Genomic DNA, 23,814 nt, shown 5'->3' on the forward strand with positions numbered 1-23,814 from the left:
TGAAACATTCTTTTTGAAGCTGCAGTCCTAAACTTGCTGTAGTTCCCAAGATGTCATTTGGGGATTTTCTTATCAAAAGAGGAGAGCAGCTGGAAGATAACTGATCAAGATGTAGGAAATATAAACAAACCAGCTACCAAGAAATATTGGAGAAAACTTTAAAGTGTGAAATGCAAGTCATTGTTAAGGCAGAGTAAGACAGTATCTTAAAACACACTAGAGAAATTATTTTATAAATGCCTAATACCCCTAATTTTCCAAAGTCCAAAATCTTTGGAGTCTCTCCAAAGAAAAGTTTGTTTCTTAATCCTTGGATCTACATCAGATATTCTTTTGACACAATAAATACATTTTTGCAAATGTTCTCATAAATGAGAATTGTCTCGTGCTTAGTTGAAAAACTAGCAATCCAGCTGGTGGGCTTTCTGGCCTTCTGCTCATCTTGAAACAACAATATTCTATGGTGTTCGCCTTTGAAATTCCAGGTCAGCAGTTTAAATGACTTGCCACTTATCTTGCTAAACAAGAAAAAGACCTTGCCATTTATTTAAGCTCACTTAATGCAACATTCTTATTTCAAATGAAGTAAAATTTAATGCAGTTAAATTACTGTCTATTTGCTGCCATAAACATTTTCTATATGAAGATTTTAAGCACATGGTTCTAAACTATATAATTAACTTTGAATTAATTAAAAATCATGAAGCCTGTCTTCCAGCTTTGTTCCTTTTGCCCAAAAGTACTCAGCCTGCTCCTTTACCTAGTTTAATTTCTTTTCTTTGGCACAAAACATAATAAAACACTTCTTCTTGTTCTTTAACATGGCTTCTTAGAAATGTGACAGTAGTAATTTCTATTGCTAATGCAATAAAAAGCAAAACAAAACTCATGTGCTATTTTCTAGATGTATGAGACCCAATATAATACCTTACAAGTTCATTTATTTGTAAGGAAGAAAATATTGAAGTGATTTGCTATCCAGAGTCAGATTGAAAAACTGACTTCTCAAAAATTTACATAAACCAAAAACTGAAGGGTGGTTTCAGTGGTTTAAAACAGTTGCCTTTCTCTTTCCTTTTTAGGAAAACAACTAAAAAAATAGTTTTTCTCTTAACATTGAAAAATGTAGATATTTTTAAGAGCTTTTTAATAAAAAAAATCAATACCAGGACATTTAAACTCTTTCCAGCAGACACTTTTACTTGAGATGGGTCTGCATTTTCTCACAGTGCAGAAAACATTTCACCAGCAAGTTCCTGACTGTTTCTAACTTCTAGTAGAATTAAAATGAAGGAATTGCAACCAGTGCCACTTCATTTTTCCAAAAAGTAATTAGAATATCTCTCCATGCCGGATGTACTATGGACTTCCAAGACACCCAAGGGAAGCCAGACTTATTGAGGTATGTTCGTTTATAAAGACACAAATAGATGCCTTCTGCTTCTTATCCCCTTCCTATGATTTCATTAGCTTCCTGGTTGTTCATCAGTGCTGCCATGAAGCTTTCTAGCTGTGGCAGAAACAGATATTTCCCCTGTTTGCTTTGGTGGTCTGGTGGGTTCACTGCTCTTATCTCTTTTTTATACACTGCTGAAGACTTCAGTTAAATGGGAAATTGCTGAGTAATTCTAAGCAATGCTACTAACTCCACTATCAAAGAGGCAAAGTGTTCCCTGTAGACTGGTGTGTTAGGGCACAGAAGACATCCCTCAATATTTATATTCATTTACCTCACAAGATAAAGATGTCATAGATGTCTATGTCAAAAAACAAAACAAAACATGTTTTCTGCATCAATCAACATTACAATTTGAATATATTTGAGATAGAATACCTGAGAAATGTTCACACAAAGGGATAATACTGCCTTGGTTATAATAATGTTTTATCTTAGAATCATAGAATAGTTAGGGTTGGAAAGAACATTAAGATCATCAGGTTCCAACCCTCCGGCCATAGGCAGGGACACCTCACACTAAACCATATCAATCAAGGCTGTGTCTAACCTGGCCTTGAACACCGCCAGGGATGGAGCATTCACAACTTCCCTGGGCAACCCACCCCAGTGCCTCACCACTATTGTTACATCAATATTCAGGAAACAATGTAATAAATTGCAGAGATGCTTTCTTTAAAAACATTTTAAAAGGTTTTAATGTTATCAGTAGTGGCCTGACAATGTGCTGCTCAAGAGCCCTAGCCAGGTCTAAGATTCCCAGTGTGCTGGGCTGTGGACATACAAGAAAGACAAAGTGGATCCAAATTCAGAAGCTCAGAGTTTAAGTTTACTCTGTACAGACTTTGGTATTCAAAATATTTTTTGTTATCAAGCAAAGAACTTCAAAGACCTTATGCACCGTAACAGATTTTGTTATCTTCCCTTTGCTTTTGCATTTTGCTATGAATCATTTTTAAAATGTGTCTTACTAAGACAACTTTTTTCCCCTAGTAACATTCTTCCCCCACCCCTTTATTGGAAAACATTATGGGAAAATTGATCCAGAAGGAAAAGGAACCTTTGATGATCATGCACCTGTTCCCCAGACAATGAAGATGTTGGTAATATTCTCATAAAAACCTGCCTTACAAATGTTTTAATTTAAATTAATTTTCCTGAGTAATAAACGACAGCAGCTAAAACTTATGAAGCTATTCAAAACTATTAAGTCAATGATTAAGAAGGCATTAACATCTCAAAAACTAATTAACTAGACTACCAGTACATTGGAGTTGTGTACGGCTTCCAGGAATGCAGGAGCTTTGAAATACTTTGCAGAAATTTAAATTGCCATTTATCTTTTTTTGCCTGCTGCAATGGAGTTTGTGGAAAGGAGATTGGGGGATGATTCTGTCAGATGGAGGGTGTATGCTGAGCTTTTGTATTCTTACACCTGCCTGCATCTTGCATTTCCATATGGAAATGCATTAAAGGTACTTGCCACCACTCAATCTTCATCACTGAGTGAATTGAGGGTCAGTACAAAACTCACACTGCATTATAGATGAGTCACTCAGACAAAAGAAAATACACTTTTTCATTCGATATATTAGGCAACCTATCTTGTTCATTTTCAGTGTCCCACACCTGTCCCTAATCACTAATGCAGCTAATGGTGTCTACTAGAAAAGTGGAGAGAAAGGTAGTTGGTTAAATTTCAGGATGAACTGAATATTGATAATGGGCTAAAATAATGGAAAAATTATTTAGGTTAAGACATGTCATGCAGTGGGTTAAAGCCTCAGTCATATCAAATCAAAAATCCTTATTCATCAAAAGGCTGTAAGACTCAGTGGGTCACTGCATACTCAGAGATTTTGTACATCACATCATATGTTGCTTTCTGAATTTTTCCTATTTCTCACAAAACTCTGCTTGGAAGACCAAAAGTCCTCCAAAGTACCTGTATAAAAGATATACACGCTTCAGAGCTTAAACCCTTGACAGACACCATTGTCTAAAGCTAAAGAAACCGAAGCTCCTAGAATCCGTGAAAAATCATTATATCAGTTGTGTTCTGGTTGAAGAAATAAATGGCTCCTTCTCTGACTCGCTGTGCCCACCAAATACCAGTGCATTAAAAGTTAAGAAGGAGTTAACCCCTTCTGGATTGTCTACAACTCTGGGCTCTGGATATGTGACTCTGATATGTCTTCTCTCATGTCACCTTATTTTATCTTACAGAAGAATGGACTTGAGCCTAAACTCCTGAGGGAATAATGAGATAAAGAGACATACCTTAAAAAGTACAGATACAACACTGTTGATGAGATGATGAATATGATTGTATAAAGCATCACAGTGATTAAGGCTCCAGGAATCCACGACTCCTCTGCTCTTAGAAAGACCCAAGAGAGCTTGGCAGCATCAGCAATAGGTTTCTCTACACTGTTCCCAAGTCGCTGTCATGGGGGAAAATAATCAACATGAGACAATGCCAAACCTGGTTAGACTATTTTACCTATAGGCACCACGAAAAAAACATTATTTTCTTTATGAGGTTTCAACTGTAATATGTGGTGGACACAGCTTGAAATTTAGGATTCTGCTACACAGAATTTGAAATTAACCGTCAGATATTTTCTGTTTTCTGGTTTACTTAAGTACAATTAAAACCTAGGCTATATAGGTGGCTTATTGTCACAGGGAAAATATTCAATGTGAGATTTATCAACATATTTCAGGAAAAGTGCAGTAAGAAAAAGACTTAAATTTGCCTTATTTCAATGACCAGAGAAGTATAATATTGAACGATTTATACTTCTGCTTTTAGGAGTGCTGAGTGAGCAGAAAACACTTGTGCCAGTGCATAATTCCAAAGTGACCAGTCTCAAAATGACTTGCCCTTGTCACAAGAAAAATGCTGATTCCTTTCAGACTCAGCAAGATCCCAAATATTTTGAGCATGTGCACTTTGGGGGGTGTAAACACACCAATTCCCAGCTTCAGAGCAGTGTTTGGTGCTACCACTGGAAAACAAAAGTAACCATCATGTTATCTGAAATGCCAAATGGAAGTGTCAGGGCATCTGTGCTTGTTGCTAGCTGACACCTAGCACAGCTTTTCCACTAGCTTTGCAAATAACAACATCAGCCAAAGAAGGTAGTTGGTTCACAAAGCTTGACTGATACCCAATGAGGTGAGAAAAATGGAGAAAGCAACTACAAGTAGATCAACAGGGGGCACCAGAAGGGTTTTGTTAAGTTTTGCCCAAAGGGGTTGACCTTTCTTCAGTGAAAGAAAGACAAATTCTTCCTTATGAAACAGTATTTTAATTTATGTACATGCATTATCAAGTCTGTTTGCAATGTTTTAAGTCAGAAAATCAGATATTCCTTTCATCCTCCATTCCTAGTGTCCAGTCAGTCCAGTTTGGGAAGCCACAAAGAATAGCCTGTAACATGGAAGAACCAACAAACATCAGACATCTTCATTTATTTCTTTCCTGAGAAGAGATAGAGACTCAAAGAGAACAGTACTTCTGAAGAGATCTGACTGTATCATACTCCCACTGCTGTGGTAGAATTAAAGACACCTCTTACCTTTACAAAATAGCAGTCACAAGTTGTACCATTAACAGCTTCTCCAAAGGTACATGACTGTCATACACCCTACTTAGATATGCTATTAATAGTTTATATTCAACTGCTCTAGAATAAAAAACATGTATAACTATTTTCATTCTACTGAAGCTGAAATAAATCTTTATCATACTAAATAATGATAAGGAATTAATATTCATAGAAATAAAATATTAATTTAATTGGGAATAAGGTGGTTTGTTCATTTTTGCGAAGATTCAAAAAGATTCCTGAGGGTTCTGTAGCACTCTATGTTTTATTATACTTCCAGTAAGATGCAGAAAAAGGTTTTCCAAAAATTTATTATTGACTTTGTTTTTTATCCCCCCATATCTAGCTATTAAGAACTGGCTCCTGTATTGACATATTGTTGCCCTCTGCTGGATCAACTTAGAAGAATTCAGCTACGTATCATAGGTCTTCTGCTCAGAGATGAGATAAATTTCTCTCTTCCCCTTTTGCTTTTTAAAGTGACACAGTGACAGCTGTTAAATCACATTGACACATTTTTCAAGGATGTGAAACTTCAACACAAAAAACTCTAGTCGTTATTATTCAGAGAAGGAGTCTGTGACCTTTAGACTTCAAGGAACCAGCACCTTCCTGACCAACTTGCCTGGACTAATCTTTAGGAACAGTCAAATCTTTCTCCCTGTTTTTGGCTATGTTTGAGGTGACATGTGTAGTAGCAGAAAGGCAGTTACAAATCCAATGATGAGCTATTCAAGGACTGAGATAATTGAATATATTTCTGCTCTCTTTCCACACTTTGCAACACTGTCAGGTTTCTGTAACGGAAATTACAGGTCCCCAGGAGACACATAATAGCATATAAAGACTAGTCACTAGTTCAGATCTCTCCATATTCATCACAAAAAAAATAAAATACTCCAGTTCTGTTCTATCTTTCTGTTCTATCTTCTCTGCTTGCAATAAAAGCTGGCTCACTTCACTGCTTTCTTACCAAAGAAATTGTCTACCAACGAAAATCCTCTGTACAGCAGTCACGTTCTGACATCCCTCCAGAGAGGCAAAAGTCTGAATGGCAAATAAGAATAAATTCCTCTCTTATCTGAGCAGCTCTTTCTGGCAAGGCAAAAATGGTGTGGGGGAAGCATAATTTTCTCTCAGTTTTTTCTAACAAAGAGATTGTGCCAATCTTTCTGTGGTCCTCAAAGACATGATCTAAGAAAGGTATATTCATTTTAAATTGTTTAATTAACATTTGTCAACATCTATCTCAGGTACTTATCACACCACAGTGTCTTGCAGTTTGTAATGTTTTTGATGATGACACATATACATGTGGTTAAAGTGGTGTTACTCTCTACAGTTAGAATCTACAAAGAGTGAATTGAGTCATCCTGGGACAGCTCTGGCAGAACTGGAACTTGAACTGCATTCTCCAAAATCACAGGAAAGTTTCTTACCCCTGGAACATCCCTCTACAAGCTGACAGTAAAGCAAACCTGAAATCACACATACAACATAATACCTTGAAACCCCCCAGATTTGCAACTGTTCTCTAGTCTTCTCTTAACAATAAAGAAACATTAGTTAGTAAACAGAGAAACCTCTGTCTCCAGGGCTATCTGTCATCTTTCATAAGTATTAAGGCTATTTAGGATAGCCAAATACATTCTAGCACTAAAATAACGCATATTACCATAACACAACATTTTAAAAATGCTTGATCTAAAATAGATTGGCAAGTCAATCTGAAATAGTTGCTGAAAGAATGCCAGGAGAAAAAAAATACAAATGCAATAACAAAAACACATGTAAGAGATATAGTTTCGTTTTGGAAAAGATACACACAGTATATTGTGTAATATTTGAACAAACGAGTTTCTACCAAAGATAATCTTGGTGGGTAAAACTGCCAAATTTTTGGTATGAAGTACAGATGGAAGTGTGCTTTTTTAATGCTATAATGAAAATCTTAGTTACTTTATTCCTATCTCATGTTTCCCTCTGACCAAGCCCTATTTGAAATTGTTAACAAATCCAGTCTGATGATAACTGAGCACAAATCCACTGAAGTCAATGGCAATGACTTTTCTCCACACAACTGTGGGAAAGACAGGCCTTTCCTCCAGGTTTTATGAATACACCACTATTAGAAGAGAGCAAAAAGACTTTATAATATTTAAATATATCTAGCCTGAATATTGGGTAATTTTTTTTCTCTTAGGAAAAAAAATCTTAATCAGAATAATAACAATTAGAATTCAATCCTGTGCATGTTTTACACTGGAAAATTTAAAAAAAAAAAAAAAAGCAGGCTGTCCAAGTGAAAACTTCAGTGTGTTGCCACATGCTTAAAATATTACAATTACCACCCAAGTGAGCTGCAATTAAATTTCTTGAACAGCTGAATTTTAATTTTCAAAGCCACTGAAATGGGAAACAGCATGTAAACAGTGGAAAATCACATTTTAACAGGATTTCTTAAAAGCCAAGCACAGGTTAGATGAGGAACCAAGAGACCTGAGAAAACCTGAAACACAAGGACTGTGCATTACTGCTGAAATGAGCAACAGAAACAAAGATGTCTTTGAAAAACAGCCCAGGGGAGAAGAACAGCAATACCACATCCCCAGAAAAGCTCTCAGTACTCTGCACCCATTGAAAGGACCCTCTGTCACCTACATAGTGAGAGCCAAAGCTGAAACGCATGCTCTGGGAAACTGGGCATTACCTCAGATATGACAGAAGTTCCCAGCCACCAATGTACAGATGGGATACACAGGGCATACGTAGGTAGAATTGGGAGCTTTGCTCTGATGATATTACACATGATGAAGTTCTTCCATAAAGATTCCAGTCTTTCAATCTCAAGTCTTTTTAGGTGTGCCAGCAAATTATATTAACTACCCTGCATGTCAGAGAAGTGCACAATAACCTCTATTTTTTAATCTTGTCTGTTTCAGTGCTTAGAAAAGTCTGAAGTGCTAATAACCAGGACTGCTCATTAACCCATCTCCATTAACATCCAAAATTGCAGTAATCCTTTTCAAAGCAGATGCAATCACTCTACACTAGTGGATTTACTTTCTTATCACCATATATGGCTTGTAGAGTGCTCTTAATTTTATGCAGAAACACAGTGACTCCATTAGATGGGAATTTTGTTAATAAAAAGGTAATGTATAACATTATTATTTAATTTCTTTTTAACTTTCATGTTCCATTGCCAGGGGTGGAATTTCATATCTTTCAGTGATTCACTGAATAAAACAAACTTCTACGTCAAGGTCTCATGTCCAAGTTATTTTAAGTGACTTACCCCCAGGAATGAATCCACTGTGAACACTGCCAAGGGGTCTAGCATTGTCCAGAGTCCCATAGCTATGATAAACTTTGACAAGAGGGAAGGGAATGAGTCAAACAGCTGTTGACAGCCCCATCTGATCAGGACCATAAGAAGCAGCCCTGCATTCAAGGTTAGGGGTCCCACCACAACCATGATCAACTCTTCACTGGTCCTCAGCAAGGAGTTCTGGTAGCATAGTTCAACAGTGTGAGGAAAAATCTGGAATCTGTAAATAAGCAAAAGGAGAGAGTTTGTCTGTGCTCCTGGGTAAACCATTAAAATTAATAGAATCATGCATACAGCATGCTGCATTGCAAAGTTGCTTCCCTCTCTTGGTCACAACCCTCTGACCAAAAACTCTGGGAAGCTACTCAAAAAAACAAATATTTTTCTTTTCCTGCCTCTATGTCCTTTGATCCCCTCTGACTTTCAGTACAGTGGATGCATATCCAGGCCCTTGGGACTGTGTAGGAAAGGGCTATACAAAGACATCAGCTCCCAGAAGCACCAATGTAAGCACAGGCCCCAGGAGCTCAGTCCTTTCTGCACGAAGTGGAAAATGTGATATGGAAGACACAGCTTCTAACATCCCTAAAGTCACTAGAAATTTCCCTCTTGCCACCATGGGATGGTGAGACTTGCAAAGCTCATACAATTAGCACATGAGCTGGCAGTGTAGGAAGCAGGAACTACATGGTATTGTAAGCTACATGTAGATGCTAAAGCTTAAGGCAGAAATATCTAGCCAATCAAAGTAGCTTAAATTCTTCTTCTAACTAAAGGTGGGGTGGTTTGATTCTCATTTTGGTTCTGACTCTTGAACAGTCCCACTGTATTTGCTGGAACTAGGAAGCCCTCAACTCAGTCTCATGTTCTGCAGGCACACAGCTACAGACTGGGATGCTGGTCCAGGGCATCTTGGCTTGAGAACATAATTCTTTATCTAGCTGACTGCCAAGGACAGCTGTGATTAGTGGCTCTGAACATGACCACCTCTCTCTCACATGTTGCTTCCTTCTGTTGTGTTTCTTTTGCTCTCTCAGACTCTCGATGTTTGGCCTCCCAGAAGTTTTAATGCCAGCTGGCCAAGCCCACCTGGACTGTCCAAGGCCAGAAGTGAGAGACAGCTGCTTTAATATTAATATTTAGAAGACCACCTTAAAAATTTCCAGTGCTGCTCAATCTGCTCAGATACACTGTTCAAATTTTAGCCAGTAATCCCAGTACTGCAGCAGACATAGCTCACAGAGTTGTATGCTACTTAGGGTCTCCTACTGACTGATTGAGCTTTGCATCCACTTGAAAGTGGGATAAAAAGAAGTTTCTATTGGAGAAATCTTCCCTTCCCTAAGCATGACTGATCATTTTTGCTCTGTAAACCCCTTCTCTAGCCCATAGCAACATATGGAGATATGGAGAATCAGGTATGTATCACCTTGAGGACCTGTTCTCCATCTTTATTTTTTTTTCCGTGACAAGTAATGATTTTCCTGGAACACTCTAAGCTCTGGATCCCAAGCTAAAGCTAATGTATCATACAGTTAAAATATGTCAACCCACTGTAGCCCTCACAGTAAAACTGATATATCAAAATTGAGTTCTTCAAAGTATTTTACACATAGATCACTTTGGTAACATCAAATATGTTTTAAATACCTTAGTTTTGTGCACTTTCTAGTTATTTTTAAATACTTGATCCAAAATGATAAATGACTCCTGTGGAAGATACATAACCTGCTGAGTATCTCAGAAGGGACAGAGGTAGTTATGACACAAGATAAACAAAAGGACACATCCTGTTCTGGGTTGAAAACTCACAGTTTTAACAGCTTCACATTTATGTTAAGGTCACATTTAAATATAAGATATTCTGAAGTCTGGAGGTGGTCCTTGTTCTCCTTGTCTGTGCAGGCTCCTATCCGGGCTTGCATGCAGAGCCCTCAGCCTAAGAGCATGAGTCTTAGTCATCATGTCTCTAAACAGTGCAGAGGAACTGCCTTGGATGAAGCTATTTGTAGAAACATTCAGACAGAGAAAGAAGGCAGGGTGACTTACTTTGTGACAGGAACTGAGATGGACTGAAGGAAGAGCCATTGGCTCAAATAATGCAGGTAAAGTCTCACAAACCAAAGCAAAACCACCAGCAGCACAAGCATCCAGAAGTCCCCAGAGTGCCAATGTCCAGCTCCCAGCTCTGAGAAGGCTGTGTACACCACGAAATGGAAACGCTCAGCAACCTGTCTGGATAGTTTCAATTCAGCAGCAGAACGGCAGCTGGAGATACATGAAAATAAAGATAAGAGTCATTCAGAAAACCATACAAGAAATAGCAATTGCTAAAACACTGTAGAGTTCTGATATACAGATAAACATGGCACAGTTTCTGATAGACCAATGTATCTAACAGTAGAAAACGCATTTTTTCTGTTGCTGTCTAGGTGATACATGGCTTCCTCCCAGAAATTATGCCTCTGCTTTTATAAAGAAAACATTTTCAACTAAGTTTTTAAAAGCCTTTTGCTCTCTTTTTCTGTTTAATTTTTTTCACAGATCGCTCTCCAATGAACACTTTATTACTTTTTTTCTTTCTGAGAAAATGGTAAAAGAACTTGTCATATACATACTGGAAAAGTATTCACTTTATTGAAAAATGTGAACAGCTTGTTGGCATTTGGGTAAGAGAACTTCAATCAAATATTTCAGCACACAATGTGGGCTAAGACTCCTCTTTAAACTAGTTTCAAGTGAAAGAGAAAATATAAAGCAACTTGCACTGTACAGTATTCTGCTACTGAGTGCGGCGTGATTTGCCCTTTAAGCTAATTACTATAATGCTTCAAAGGCGAGGGGGGGGAGGGGGGAAGGCAGAAGAAATGAGATGCAGAGATGCAGACTTGGCATTATGTTTCCAAGAAACTGGAGTATCTCAGCTGATTCAAAGCTGAAAAGACAGTGGCTTCTTTGACCTTTTGAAACTTCTAACTGTTATGATTATTTCCACTGATTTAAATGACTAAGCAGTTGAGATGTGCTCTAGAACCAAAAATGATGTCATCATGCTCAAGCTGTTATTTATATTGATTAAGGCTTCTGAAAGTTCAGAAATATAAAGATCTTTTTGTGGAAGAAAACATGCTGGCTTTTTAAAGTGTAGTGTATGACTTGAGAAGAAGCAACAGCAATACTTGCACTGTACTTTATACTCTTAAATCTTCTATGCTATTTTAAAATATTTTCCTGCCTCCACATATGAATTTAGTTGTTGCATACATTTCTTTCCCCAGCAGTCACAAAAAGAACTGTGAACAACAGTGGAGAAAATAAAAGTATTCTGCATTTGGTCTAGGTTTGCATGAAAAAGAAAAAAAATAAACCCAACTTGCCAGCCGCAAGTCTAGATTTTGAGACCAGCATTACGCTACTCCTGATCCTCAGTGTTGAGCAGGATGCATGTGTAGCAAGAAAAGGCATGCTGTCAGCCAACCCCTTTTCTCATGAGAAGGCTCAGGCTTTAGTTACCTGTTTGTCTGAAGAACAGGAGGAATCATCAGGGACACACCACAAAAAAAACCCATGTTTTATGTCACTAAGAAGGCCTCAAGTACAAATCACCAAAACTTTTCACGGAAGCAACTTGCTGGGCTGAGAGATGAGATCCTTGCAGTGACTGCAGGTTGATCTGCCAGGGCTTTTGAAGGGCTTTTTAAGACACTGCAGTCCACTTTGCTTAAAAATTACTTGGTCACAGTGTCCTATTTACAGACTTAAGGCCACATTATGAGTTACCTTCCTCATATTGTAGATATTTACCAGAGAAGTCTACAGGAACATCACAACACATTTCATTAGTGTTATGAAATCACAGTCTAGTCTTGTGTGAGAAAGAGACAAAGAAAAATGTAAAATAAGAAATATCATTGACTGTGGTACTATACTACAATAACCATGGCATCCTGAATGTTCTGAACTCTGAAGCTATATTGCACTACATTTGCTTTAATATAAAGAAATTATCTTTAATAACTTCCATAAAAATCTAATTTCAAGGTATTCAGTCCTTGAGGAGAGTTAATAGGGCAGGATTAGACGTTATTTTAGTTAGACCAAATAATTTATTGTTTGTGAAAACAAAAAGAAAAAAAATATATGCTATCTTAGCTCATAATACACTTCTGATCCCTCATCAAACAAGCAGAATTACATAGATGTCCCACCCAGCCTCACCCATGTCATAAATTCACGTCCAACAAGGATCACTGACAATCCCCATCTCTGTGCCATGAGCACAAGCAACCATGTATTTTCCACAAAAGTCTGGATTTAGATCACCACCTCATTTCATGTAAGAGCCATTTGCTATCAGATCATTTAGGATCAATTTACTAAATGAAGCTACTTCTGAACAAGCAACACCAGAGTGAAATGCTCAATATACTACTTGTAAATGTTTCAAGACATAAATCCTTCCTCCAACCCAACACACAGATTGAGAAAGAGGACATGCAGCTCAGAATGCTGAAAACACTGAGTCTTATTTCATGCACAACAGTTCTGGAGTGCCAGCAACACTGAGAAACACTACGTTGGGAAGGTAAGATAACTTCTTCCTCACAGAGGCAGGAACTGACAATGAAATCAGTACTTTCACAGCAGTTTCATGAATACACTTATTCCAGCTCTGTTATTCATTATGTGGAAGCTGCCTGTGTAAGAACCATGAGCACACCATAAAGTGTGGCTATAAAACTTATCTAAGACTGAGGCAGCAGTGAAAATACTCAGCCTGTGCCTTCATCACTATTTCTCCCCAGCCTACTTCCACTTTCAAGAAGTCGAAAGAGACCTAATGTCTCTATCTGTAAGCTATGTCATCCCTGCTGAGATGCTGGCTCTCTCAGCAAGGGAATCCACCTACTCAACAAACTTTCAAAGAAAAGTAGATAAATTCAGAACACATTTGCTGTTGTCAAACTCTAGAAGCCTTCTACTGGCAATGACCCTGCTTAAACAAGCAGGGAATATCTATGATGTCTTTATTTCAGTGCAGCTTTCTTCTGAAAAAAGCAATAGCAGCCCAGAAACTCCACAGAAAGCCAAGCTTGCTGTAAGTCAAAGAAATAAAGAAAAAGAAATTCATTAAGTAGAACCAAACAATATTAATTTTTACTTTTTAAACAGCAATTATTTTTTAAAGACTTCATGATTTTATCATACACCTTGATCATCATTCCAGCTTTTAAACTGAAATTAAAGTCCTCCTTACTGTTTAACTCGGCAGAAGTCCGTATTCTGAGTGTCACTTCTGCACTGGCTTGTACTTCCCTGTGACTGTGTAACACCCTGACATGAACACCATCAGCAAACAGTAGAAATTGATGGAAAATACAGCATATCCAGTGACTCAGTGAAGGCCCCAACTCATAACTGGAATCTCTTTACTTACTTTAAAACTAATTCAGTGGCCCCCAACTTACTTGTAAGTTACAGCAAACTATTCCTGAGTACTCATTAATCATGTTATAAGGTTGTTTACTGCTTGTCACTTCAAAACGCTTGTATAAGTTATATCCTTTATTGACTGTTTTGAAGAATGAAGAAAGGAAGAGGCTGAAACATTAAATGAAATTCACTAAACAAGTGGGAACAGCCCCTTTAAATATTTTTAGCTGGTGCTACTAGTGAAAGCTTGTGGGTGGAGTCACAGTGCTGGCAGATACAGTTTTCTGAATAGATTTCTATAAAGTTGCTGTAGGGCAGAGAGCATGAGTATTACCTTTCAAAAACAAAACAACCCCCTCACCCCCACAAAAACCAACAAATCTCAACCCTTGGGTAAAAACTATAAAAAACTCCAAATGAGAAGCCACTTGAGCAATGGATTTATCCAAGATTCCTTGGATTACTGGTAAGTAATTTGGCTCAATGTTCTGTTCTAGGGCATTAGTTTTGCATTTTCCTTGCAAAATGCTGCAGTAACAAACAGCAGAGACCAGATTACCATAAAAGCAGGTCAATTATTTCAATGAAAATTGTTCAGAAGGAAAGAAACAATGCACAGATTCTCTTAAGCTACACATGATGATGATGATGACAGGAAAGTAATGGCTGATAGAAGGCAGTGTGTACTGTTGGGTGACAGCTTTGCTGCTGACAAACTATGATGAACATGTACATAATGCATCTCAAGCGTGGCACTTACACCTGACAGTGGGGTAGTTTTTCAGCTGGTGCAGCCCTGCTTGTTCCAGAGCTACAATGGTATACACCAGCTAAGGTATTCAACATCTAGTCCTGGACATATCTATTATTTACATTGCATAAAATAAGACAAAATAAATGTTTTATGTTACTCATAGAGCCAGAGAAGATTTTAAGAGCAAATGAAGACATGAATTACTTTATGCAAATTACTTTCAGGGAATCACAGTCCTACAGTCCTGACAGCCCAAGAAACTGTGCCACATATTTACCCAGTTCACAAATAAAAAAAACCCTCCCCATTATCACTATAAATGGTAGGTATTTAAATTTGGTGTAAAGTCTTTTATGGCTTATCAAAGAAATGAAGATGCAGGGAGTGTTGCCCACTGTTACTGCAATAAAACACTATACATTTTCAGTGGAAAAGCACACCTGTATCTGAAGGTACATATTAAAATAATACACCAGTACATGTAGCCCTTAAAATGAAAGCAAGTTATAAGCACCACTGATGAAGAATGAGGCAGAATAGAATCTGGTTCATTCCATTTTTCACAACATAAACATATATATAAAATATATAATTATTTTATTATTGTTATTTATTATTTTTATTTGATTCCTTCTGCATAGTATTTTTCCATTATGGGTCTCATATTACATTACAAAGAAATTGTCTTTATCCCAGGCTGTATCCTGATGGTACAAATGACTTTGCCCAATAAGCAAACAGCAGAGCTGTGAACTGCACTCTGCTGAGTTACAGTCCATTATTCTATCCACTGGATTCCTAATGAAATATTTGTATGCAAAGTGAATATTACCAGGGAGAACATTTGCCTAGGATGAATATACTGGTTTTTCTCATCTTTTCCCAAGACACACTTATGCATCATGGTCTTCAGTTTGCAAGTGCCAAGAAAGCAGGTACCACAAATAGTTACAAGAGCTGTTTAGGGTATATCTGCAGTAAGACGGGTGACAAAAGACTTGAGGGGACATTAGGTAATTCCTTAACATACAAATGCTCATAAGAGAATTTTTTCTACAGCTTGCTGAAAAATCAAAAATCATGGTACAGAAGAAATGCTGGAAATCATTACAGGTTTATTTTTCAGGTGCACCTGTGGTGGAAAAAAGAAACTGCCAGAAGCATGCAAAATCCAAAAACACTGAAGGAAAGCTTTAGGAATTAAGCATCCTTTCAAAGCAGGAAAAATAGTCAGCCAATAGCTGCAAAAATTGTTTTGGTTTGCTGCAAAGAACATGACACAGGTATGCAAATGCATCTGGCAACACCCACACTGCCCCACCAAGCTGGGGAGGAGGAGGATGATGGTAGCTGAGTTCCTTCCAAGGTCCAGGCTGTGCCAGCTCACAAGGAGATGGCCAGCAGGCAGCAAGCTCTGGATCAACAACAGCCCAGGTGTTTCTGCATCACGTGCATAGCCAGAAGCCAGAACAAACACATCAGCTGAACTTTTCCTACAACCTACTCATGCCAACAAGCTCATGGGTTTATACGCTGGCACAGCTGTTGCCTTGGAGGGACCACTGTGTTCTTCCATACTGAGTGACAGACACTGTGGGTCAATGGGCCAAGACGTATTCATTAAAGAGGAAGGGAAGAAAGTGCTGACAGCTTCGTATTCCTCTGGATGCATCTAAGCTAGACTCAAAATGGTGGACACTCAGCTTTCACTATAAAAGAGTTTATGACAACAGAAATCTGGCAAACAACAGCAGCTTTGTGTCCTCAGCAGTCCCTTTATCCAATGGTATAAGGCTGGCAGAGAACCGCATCTCCTGCCTTTAGCTAAGAATTTCCTAAGGGAACTAACTGAGATTCACAAGAAGAGTTTTCTTACCAAGCTGGGGAAGGAAGCATAGGAGGAAAGAAGAATCACAAAATGTAAGCAGAGTAGCAATAGTGCTGGAGGACAGTGTGGTTCCTTGCAGAGAGCTGGCAGAGCTTTGCATATTTCAGCTTTGAGCAGCATCTGACAATGACAAAGCAAAAATGACAAAAAACAAATTATTACTGTCACGCCTGCAGTTTAGGTAGGCAACTAAAACTTTGCCTATTTCATGCTTAACTGCATTTTCATGAGCCTTTGGCTTGGCAAAGCAGTCTGGAAATCTTACAAGAACAGACTTTGTTAAAATATTCCAGCCTGTCTGCTTCCAGCTCTGGATGGGAGCAAACATGAAACGAGGAAACTCGACTGCAGCTTTCAGAACTTCTAAGAAGCTCTGGTTTATATTTCATTCTAGAAAGGAACAAAAGGCAGCGGACAGCCTCTGTTATTCATCCTCATGACATGACTAGGCCAGTCAAGAAGCAAAAGAAAGCATGTAACTCCTCCCCTACTTCTTGCCCTCTGACTGCTTTAAGTAAATAAGAAGACAATTAATGAATGAGAAAAAGACATGACCCACATAGGGGAGGATGTGAGATGTCAGCAGAGGTGTAGATCTCACACACACAATGCTATCTTTAAAGCTGTCTTACCAGTAAGTAAGCACAAATGCTCAACCTTGTGCATGAGCAGCAAAACAGTTTAGGACCTAGAGGAAGACTACAGTGAGAGAGTAATAAATACACCTCAAGGTAATCTCAGTTAAGAAGAAAAGAAAAACTAAAGGAGGAGAGATGTTAGGCTTAAAACATCTACAGAAGTTCAGGAGAGTCAAGATAAAAAAAACGTTCTATTTGTGTTAATAGTAGCAGCATACCCTACCCAGGAGAAAAAGAAATACACATATATATATATATATATATATATATATAGGTAGTACTCTTGCTTAAGCTGAAAGAGTCCCCTGTACCTGATGTGTAGAACAGTTTCTACCTTGACACAGAAAACCTCCCCAAGGATATTTGCTCTGTCTGGAGGAAAAATGCAATCTTCCTCCTGACCAAATACATATCTACTTCTGAGAGCCACTAAACACTCAAACACCATCTGTGAGCTGTGCATTCATCTGTAACACACCAATTTAGCTGGCAGGCCATTGGGAAACAAGAGTCTGAAGTTGCCAAGTTAAAATGGCATCCCAGCACCAGTCGAAACTCCACCAAACAAACAGGTGAGTTCCAGTGAGTGTTGGAGCAGAGAACGGTGATGCTTCAAAATATGAAAGAGCCTTGTGGGGGGTGTGTGGGGTGCAAAAAAAAGGAAGGAAGGAAGGAAGGAAGGAAGGAAGGGAGGGAGGGAGGGAGGAAGGGAGGAAGGGAGGAAGGGAGGAAGGGAGGAAGGGAGGAAGGGAGGAAGGGAGGAAGGAAGGAAGGAAGGAAGGAAGGAAGGAAGGAAGGAAGGAAGGAAGGAAGGAAGGAAGGAAGGAAGGAAGGAAGGAAGGAAGGAAGGAAGGAAGGAAGGAAGGAAGGAAGGAAGGAAGGAAGGAAGGAAGGAAGGAAGGAAGAAAGGAAGGAAGGAAGGAAGGAAGGAAGGAAGGAAGGAAGGAAGGAAGGAAGCAAAAGGGTTGGGGGGGGGGGGGCATAGCTTTGATCTTTTCCATCCTGCTGTTAATTAATAGCAACATCTCACTAGGAGTGTGGGTCTGTACAGCCACCTCCCTTCAGTGAGAACCAGCAGACTCATGCCTGCCTTGGACAGAGCGGACAGGAGACACATTGCACATCACAGTCCTACATTTCAGAAAGTCATTTTTCTGTCTGGCTGCACAGTGATGAAACTTTACCTTATACAAACACAGACAAGCCACAAGTCAAACCCACTTCACTTTGTCAGCTGTACCTGGTTTTCACAGCAACAGGCTGAAACAGAAATCTAATTCCTTCATTCTTGTATTGTTCCCCTTGCCACAGTTACATTGTATATTTGTGAAGGTGCTGGAGTTGGGATGCCAATTATGAAACTGAATGCACCATTTGCTTCATGTGCAGATACATAAGACTTGCACCATAAGAATAGTGAGTGTAAAGATGAGAAGAAACAGTGAATCTATGGCTGCAAGCTTGTACATTAGTGTTATATCAGTCAAATCTCTAAAAGCTTCTGTACTGACCTGACAAAAAAATTACCTTTCCTTTTTCATGGTAAATTTTACAAGTAAGAACTAAGCAGGAAAAACAGATAGAGTCTAGAGGGAATGATGGGTCATGTATTTAGAGCAATTTTGACATTGGGAAATATTTTTTTACTTTATATCAGTTGCCTTGTTTTAGTTTATATTATTTTGTACACCAACGTGTCCATGCACAGAAATGCTTGACACAGGAATAGCAATCCTTGAAGAGAATGAAATATACTATGACTCTGGTAACACCAATTAGAATACAGTTAAAAATAAATTCCTGTGGATTTAAACATTGTCAGATATGACAATTCACAAAACTACAATGAAAATATAATTAAAATGTAATTAAAAAGAAACCTCAAAACCAGAAATTTGTCTGAAATATTTCAAGTATTTACAAGGTATACTTTGTCCAAATGTAGCTATAAATAACAAACCATTCTGGAAGAACTTTTCTTCCAGGTTTTGGTGACTGAGAGCTATCTCAGGTTTAAGCAGATGACTGATATTATAACACTGCATTTGAAATAAAGCATTTGTGCCTTAATACAACCTGTTTTCTGAAGGAAGCAAATCTGTGTCAGGCCAGCTTAATTAAATCTTTAAGAGTCTTAGAAAGGAAGGTAAGGGAGTTATGTGCATATCCAAAATACTTGAGGATACTACTATATTTAAAACATCATTAAGCAGTTATCAAGATGAAAAAACTTAGATACTGTACTGATAAATTCAATTACATTAGGAAAAAAGCCAGCTATAGGAAATGTTAAACTGAAATCTTTTTAAAAGATCTTTAAAAACACTACTGAAATTATGGTGGAAATTATCCATACAATTTAGTCAAACAAAATGCATCATGTAACAACAGTATTAACTTTTTCTTTTCAGTTTAATGCTGCGTTATTATATTTAGCTGCCTATTTTAGAAAGTAATTTGTGTTGATGGCTCTGGAGGAAAACCAAGCATTAAAGAACTAATTTAATTCCTTCTGAGCTATGTTCAATTCAAAAATATTTCTTTCAGAATGTCCCAGTACTGCAGAAGCTGACTAGAAATCCACCTTGAACTGTGCACTTTGACTAACTCTCTCCCCAAGGCAAAATATCCTGCATTCAGCAGGGTTTTATCCCGGTCTTCTAAAGGACTTACACAGAATGTACCTGATATAACTGGACCAGAATGTCAACCATGATAGAAATTATGATCAAGACATGGAGGATACATAATGAGAACCTTATCTATTTTACAGTGGACTGTTATTGGTAGGGGAGTACCTTTAGGGGGTTGTTTACAGAAATCAGGTCTCTCGCCTTTAAGAAGACAAAGAGAGAAAGAAAAAGAAAGAAAGAAAAACTGTGTAATTTCTTGTGCAGTGCTTTCCTTCCTGTTCGCTATACTACATGACACAATGGATACTAGTTGTGTTCAAGGTGTTCAAGCAGTGTTATAATAAGCTGCCTGCTGCCTTTGGAAAGAAATTTCACAAATTTTCTTTCAATGTGAAGTCACGGTTTTCTGCCTCTGGTTCCACAGTATAAAACAGAAATTAAAAAATTGCCACATCTTGTTTCTCAAAAATCAATGTGTGATTGCTAGCTGTACTGGGAGTTTGAAGGATATCCCTTTATCAGAGACAATCTCTAGATAACATACTTTCCTCTGTTGCCCATAGCTGCATGTAAGACATGGCAAGACAAATGCAGGCTTCCTTTTCTGTTGGTGTCATCTATTGATCCAGTGAAATGCTCTTCATCTGAAATTTCTTTCCCAAAGGGGACATATTCTATCAGAAGCAAACCTTTCTGCTTGATGCTAAGAAATCCTGAAACTTCCTGCTAATTACTGCACATCTGGAATGGTACTACATAGCCCTAACAGTGTAAAAAAATAAGCTCAAATGGGACAAGGGCCATCCTTTTTCTCATAGAAATGTTGTTTGGCAATACTGAAAATATAATATAATAAGCTCACTATGTGTTTTGTGTGCTTTAGCTAAAAATGTGCTGTGGGTGTTTTCCTTTGGGGGCATTTCCTCTCAGACACGTTCAAAACTTCTAACCCAGGTGTGACCAAATGACTCCAGTATGAACCAAAACATAAAAAAGCGTCACCATGAGAAACACCAAGTATCGGCAAATAATGAGAAGCAGAGGAGTAAGTAAAGAATGTTGGGGTACCAAAAGGAGATTACACCTACAAAAAAGTCCCTGCAAAAAATACATTCATATGTGCAACTACACAGACAGGAGAGAGAGAAAGCATAGTGTGCTGGCCTAAGACATTAGCATCCTCAGAGAAAGCTTTATCTACTGAGAGAACAGAAAGCAAGGATGTAGAAAAAGATATATTTTAAAAAAGATATATTTTAAAAACAAAGCTTGACTGGCAAAATACATAGCTAATAGACATCCATATACATTTTTGCAGTTTCAAACAGCTTTTAGTATGGCTCCTTGGTAATTGCAATTTCATCAGACTAAACATTTCACTGAACAGTATTTCACTGACAGTAGAATATTTTGGACTTGGCACCCATAACCAAAAGAAAGTTCTGCTCAAGAGTAAAGGAGCATGTCCTTTTTAAAGATGGTAATAAATGTGTTTCTTCAGTTTGAATATAAAGAAGTATTATACTATTTATCCAGCAAATTCAGTTTCTAGAAAGTGACTGTCTAAAACGGACTCAATTGTGAGACTTCACCCATACAGTAAGGATTTCCAGGAACAGAGGAACTGACTCTCTAGTAGGTCCCACGTCAGTGTTTCACTCTGAAAGGGCAATAACTGAGGTACTTCGTACCTACTCTACCCCTGCTACCAAAACTGGCCAGCAGGTTCAGAATTTACTAGAGGTAGAACGACATGTAGCCTTACTGCATAACCTTGCTTTCCTAAAAACCCTGGCTAAGAAATAAACCCCGATATTCAGAAGGCATTAGACCAAAGCTTCCAAAGCAAAAGAATAATGAATTTGGGCAACAAAAGCCTTGTTGTTTTGCTGTCTCTGATAAACAATAATTGGTAGGTATTGAACTTACCATGCAAATAACTCCTCTGTTTGTTGTTGGGGTTTTTTCTGTGCATATTTGTCTGCAAACGTATTTGTAAATAATGTAGTTCATTGGAAAAAAAAAGTTAAATGCACAGAAAATATTTTTAATTGTCTTGTTATAAAAATATGATACTGATTTTTCTTGGACCTTTTAGATTTTTCAAACAACTCCAAATATCTGAAAGACACAACTGCAGTTTTTCAAGGAGCCAGACAATAAAAGTAAGAAACACTTAAATAACCTTCAAGAGGCACCACAGAGGTGAATCTGAATTTAAGCTTTAGGATTCCTTTATTCTGCTGAAAGGCTGGATTACTGGGGGAATGTGTCAGTCAGTTTGCCAATCAGCCTTAACACTTACTAATTTGCTGCCTTTCTATCTGCAGTAAAGGCATCCACACAATCCTAAAGGGCAAAATCCCATTATCTTAGATACATACGGTTTTCTGCTACTGGTCTGAATTCAGACAAGATTTCACAGACTTGCAGTAGACCATGCTGCTTTGAACTGATGCTATTGATAAGTCATTCAAACAAAAGCACCTACAAAATAGTTATATCTTCCTCACCTGAGCAAACCATCCCTTGTAAAAATGCACTGTGATGGTCTAACAACACCATCAGGTCTGATACTCCTTCCCTTTCCAACAGCTGGTGGTCTAGCAGAATCCTTATTGATCCTTCCTTCTTACCTAGAGCTTTTTGTTTAATTGCAAAGCCTAATAATCAAATACATTTATACAATATCAGTTTTGTTAACTAAGCTTTCTACTCACCCTCCGATGAGTTTCCATAGGTTTGGTAGCAGCATATAGAAGCAAAAGCTTCAAGGAGTCAGGCAGGACAGTCAGGATGAGGTTTCCAAAGGTATCGAATGAATTCAGCTGCTACTAGAAAGAGTGCTGTGGCAACAGGATACAGACTACTTTGAAAACCTCTGCCTCGGTTCAGACAGTAATGTTCTCTCAGGCTCCTAGTATTTTATAGGCTCTTTTTCTTGCTTAATAGGTAACTTTAAAACTCTTTATTTCCTTAAGGATCTAAAAAGACCTAAAAGGACCTAAAACTTACTTGATCCACAACGCATCAGAACTTACACTTATGCTAAAACTTAGTTTTCACATATCCTAGTTTCTTGTTGATATTTTGGTTGTGTAACCTTAAAATTGTGTTAAAACACTGTTTTGTTTTGGTTTGGTTTTTTTTGCTTCTGTTTTAACCTGAAGGCAAATTAGCTCACAGATCGTATTTGATGGTATTCTTTCAGCTTAAAGAATTCAAATCATTACAAAAATGAAAGAAAGAAGATTTTGGTGGTTTAGGGTTTGGTTTTTATTTGGTGGGAGGAGGGTTAGTCTGCATCTTAAATAGGTTTTGTTTGCTGGTCTCAAGGTTCCAAGGTAAAATTTACAAAGACAATGACTTTTGTTAGTGAACCTTCTGATACATTTTTACACTCAGAAAAGCAGGTTTCTATACACAAAATACAAATACAAGTAGTCCATGATTTAAATTGGCCTTCTGTTTGTGGGTCACGGGTCTCACATGCTGAGCATGTCGCTGTGGCATTTAACGAAGGTCATCAACAACTTCATAGTTCCCATAGCAAAAGAAAGAGTGTACTCTGGCTTTGGTTTTGGGGTGTAAGTTGTTTTGTTCTTTGGGGTTTTTTTCTCTTCTAGGGCTTTGATTAGAATCTGAGACTGAAGTTGGTGGATAAACTCAGTTACTGCAAAAGAATCAAATTAAAAGTATGGAACAAGCTGGTGCTTTGAAAAGCACTGAATTGCAAAAGTTTATTTTTTACAGAGACATCATTTAACATTTAAAATAAGTATTAAATTTCCCTTCAGTTTGAAAGTTAAGAGTCATTCATGAAATTAGGAACAAGAATCATACTATATTATATCATGTCTCATGTATGTCTCAGGAGGACTGCAACTTGTTGCATCAAGGAACCCAGAAAAATTATTACTTGCTGCTTCAAACAGAAGATGCATAGCTAAGATGCTCATTAGTGAGGCAAAAGAAAATTAATTGACATGTCTAGTAGTTTTCTTAATATAGCCTCTAAGCCTTGATGTGTCAGCTGTCAAATTATCCCAGCATTCTTTCTTTCCGTG

At 37.9% G+C, this 23,814-nt stretch overlaps 1 protein-coding gene across 1 annotated transcript in view; it reads right to left on the reverse strand.

Annotated features, from left to right (window-relative positions):
* Positions 1-22,478, reverse strand: part of LOC115946659 (uncharacterized) — a 67,744-nt gene extending 45,266 nt beyond the window's left edge. Inside the window, exons 1-4 of the mRNA XM_034070207.1 lie at positions 22,468-22,478; positions 10,451-10,669; positions 8,369-8,621; positions 3,737-3,900 (exon numbers count right to left, since the gene is read on the reverse strand). Coding sequence (XP_033926098.1) covers positions 3,737-3,900; positions 8,369-8,621; positions 10,451-10,551 — 518 coding nt within the window. The 5' untranslated portion in view covers positions 10,552-10,669; positions 22,468-22,478. The remainder of the gene's footprint in view (positions 1-3,736; positions 3,901-8,368; positions 8,622-10,450; positions 10,670-22,467) is intronic.
* Between the last annotated feature and the right edge of the window lie 1,336 nt (positions 22,479-23,814).

Source organism: Melopsittacus undulatus, chromosome 1 (assembly GCF_012275295.1).
Source record: "Melopsittacus undulatus isolate bMelUnd1 chromosome 1, bMelUnd1.mat.Z, whole genome shotgun sequence".
In the NCBI taxonomy this organism is placed as follows: domain Eukaryota; kingdom Metazoa; phylum Chordata; class Aves; order Psittaciformes; family Psittaculidae; genus Melopsittacus; species Melopsittacus undulatus.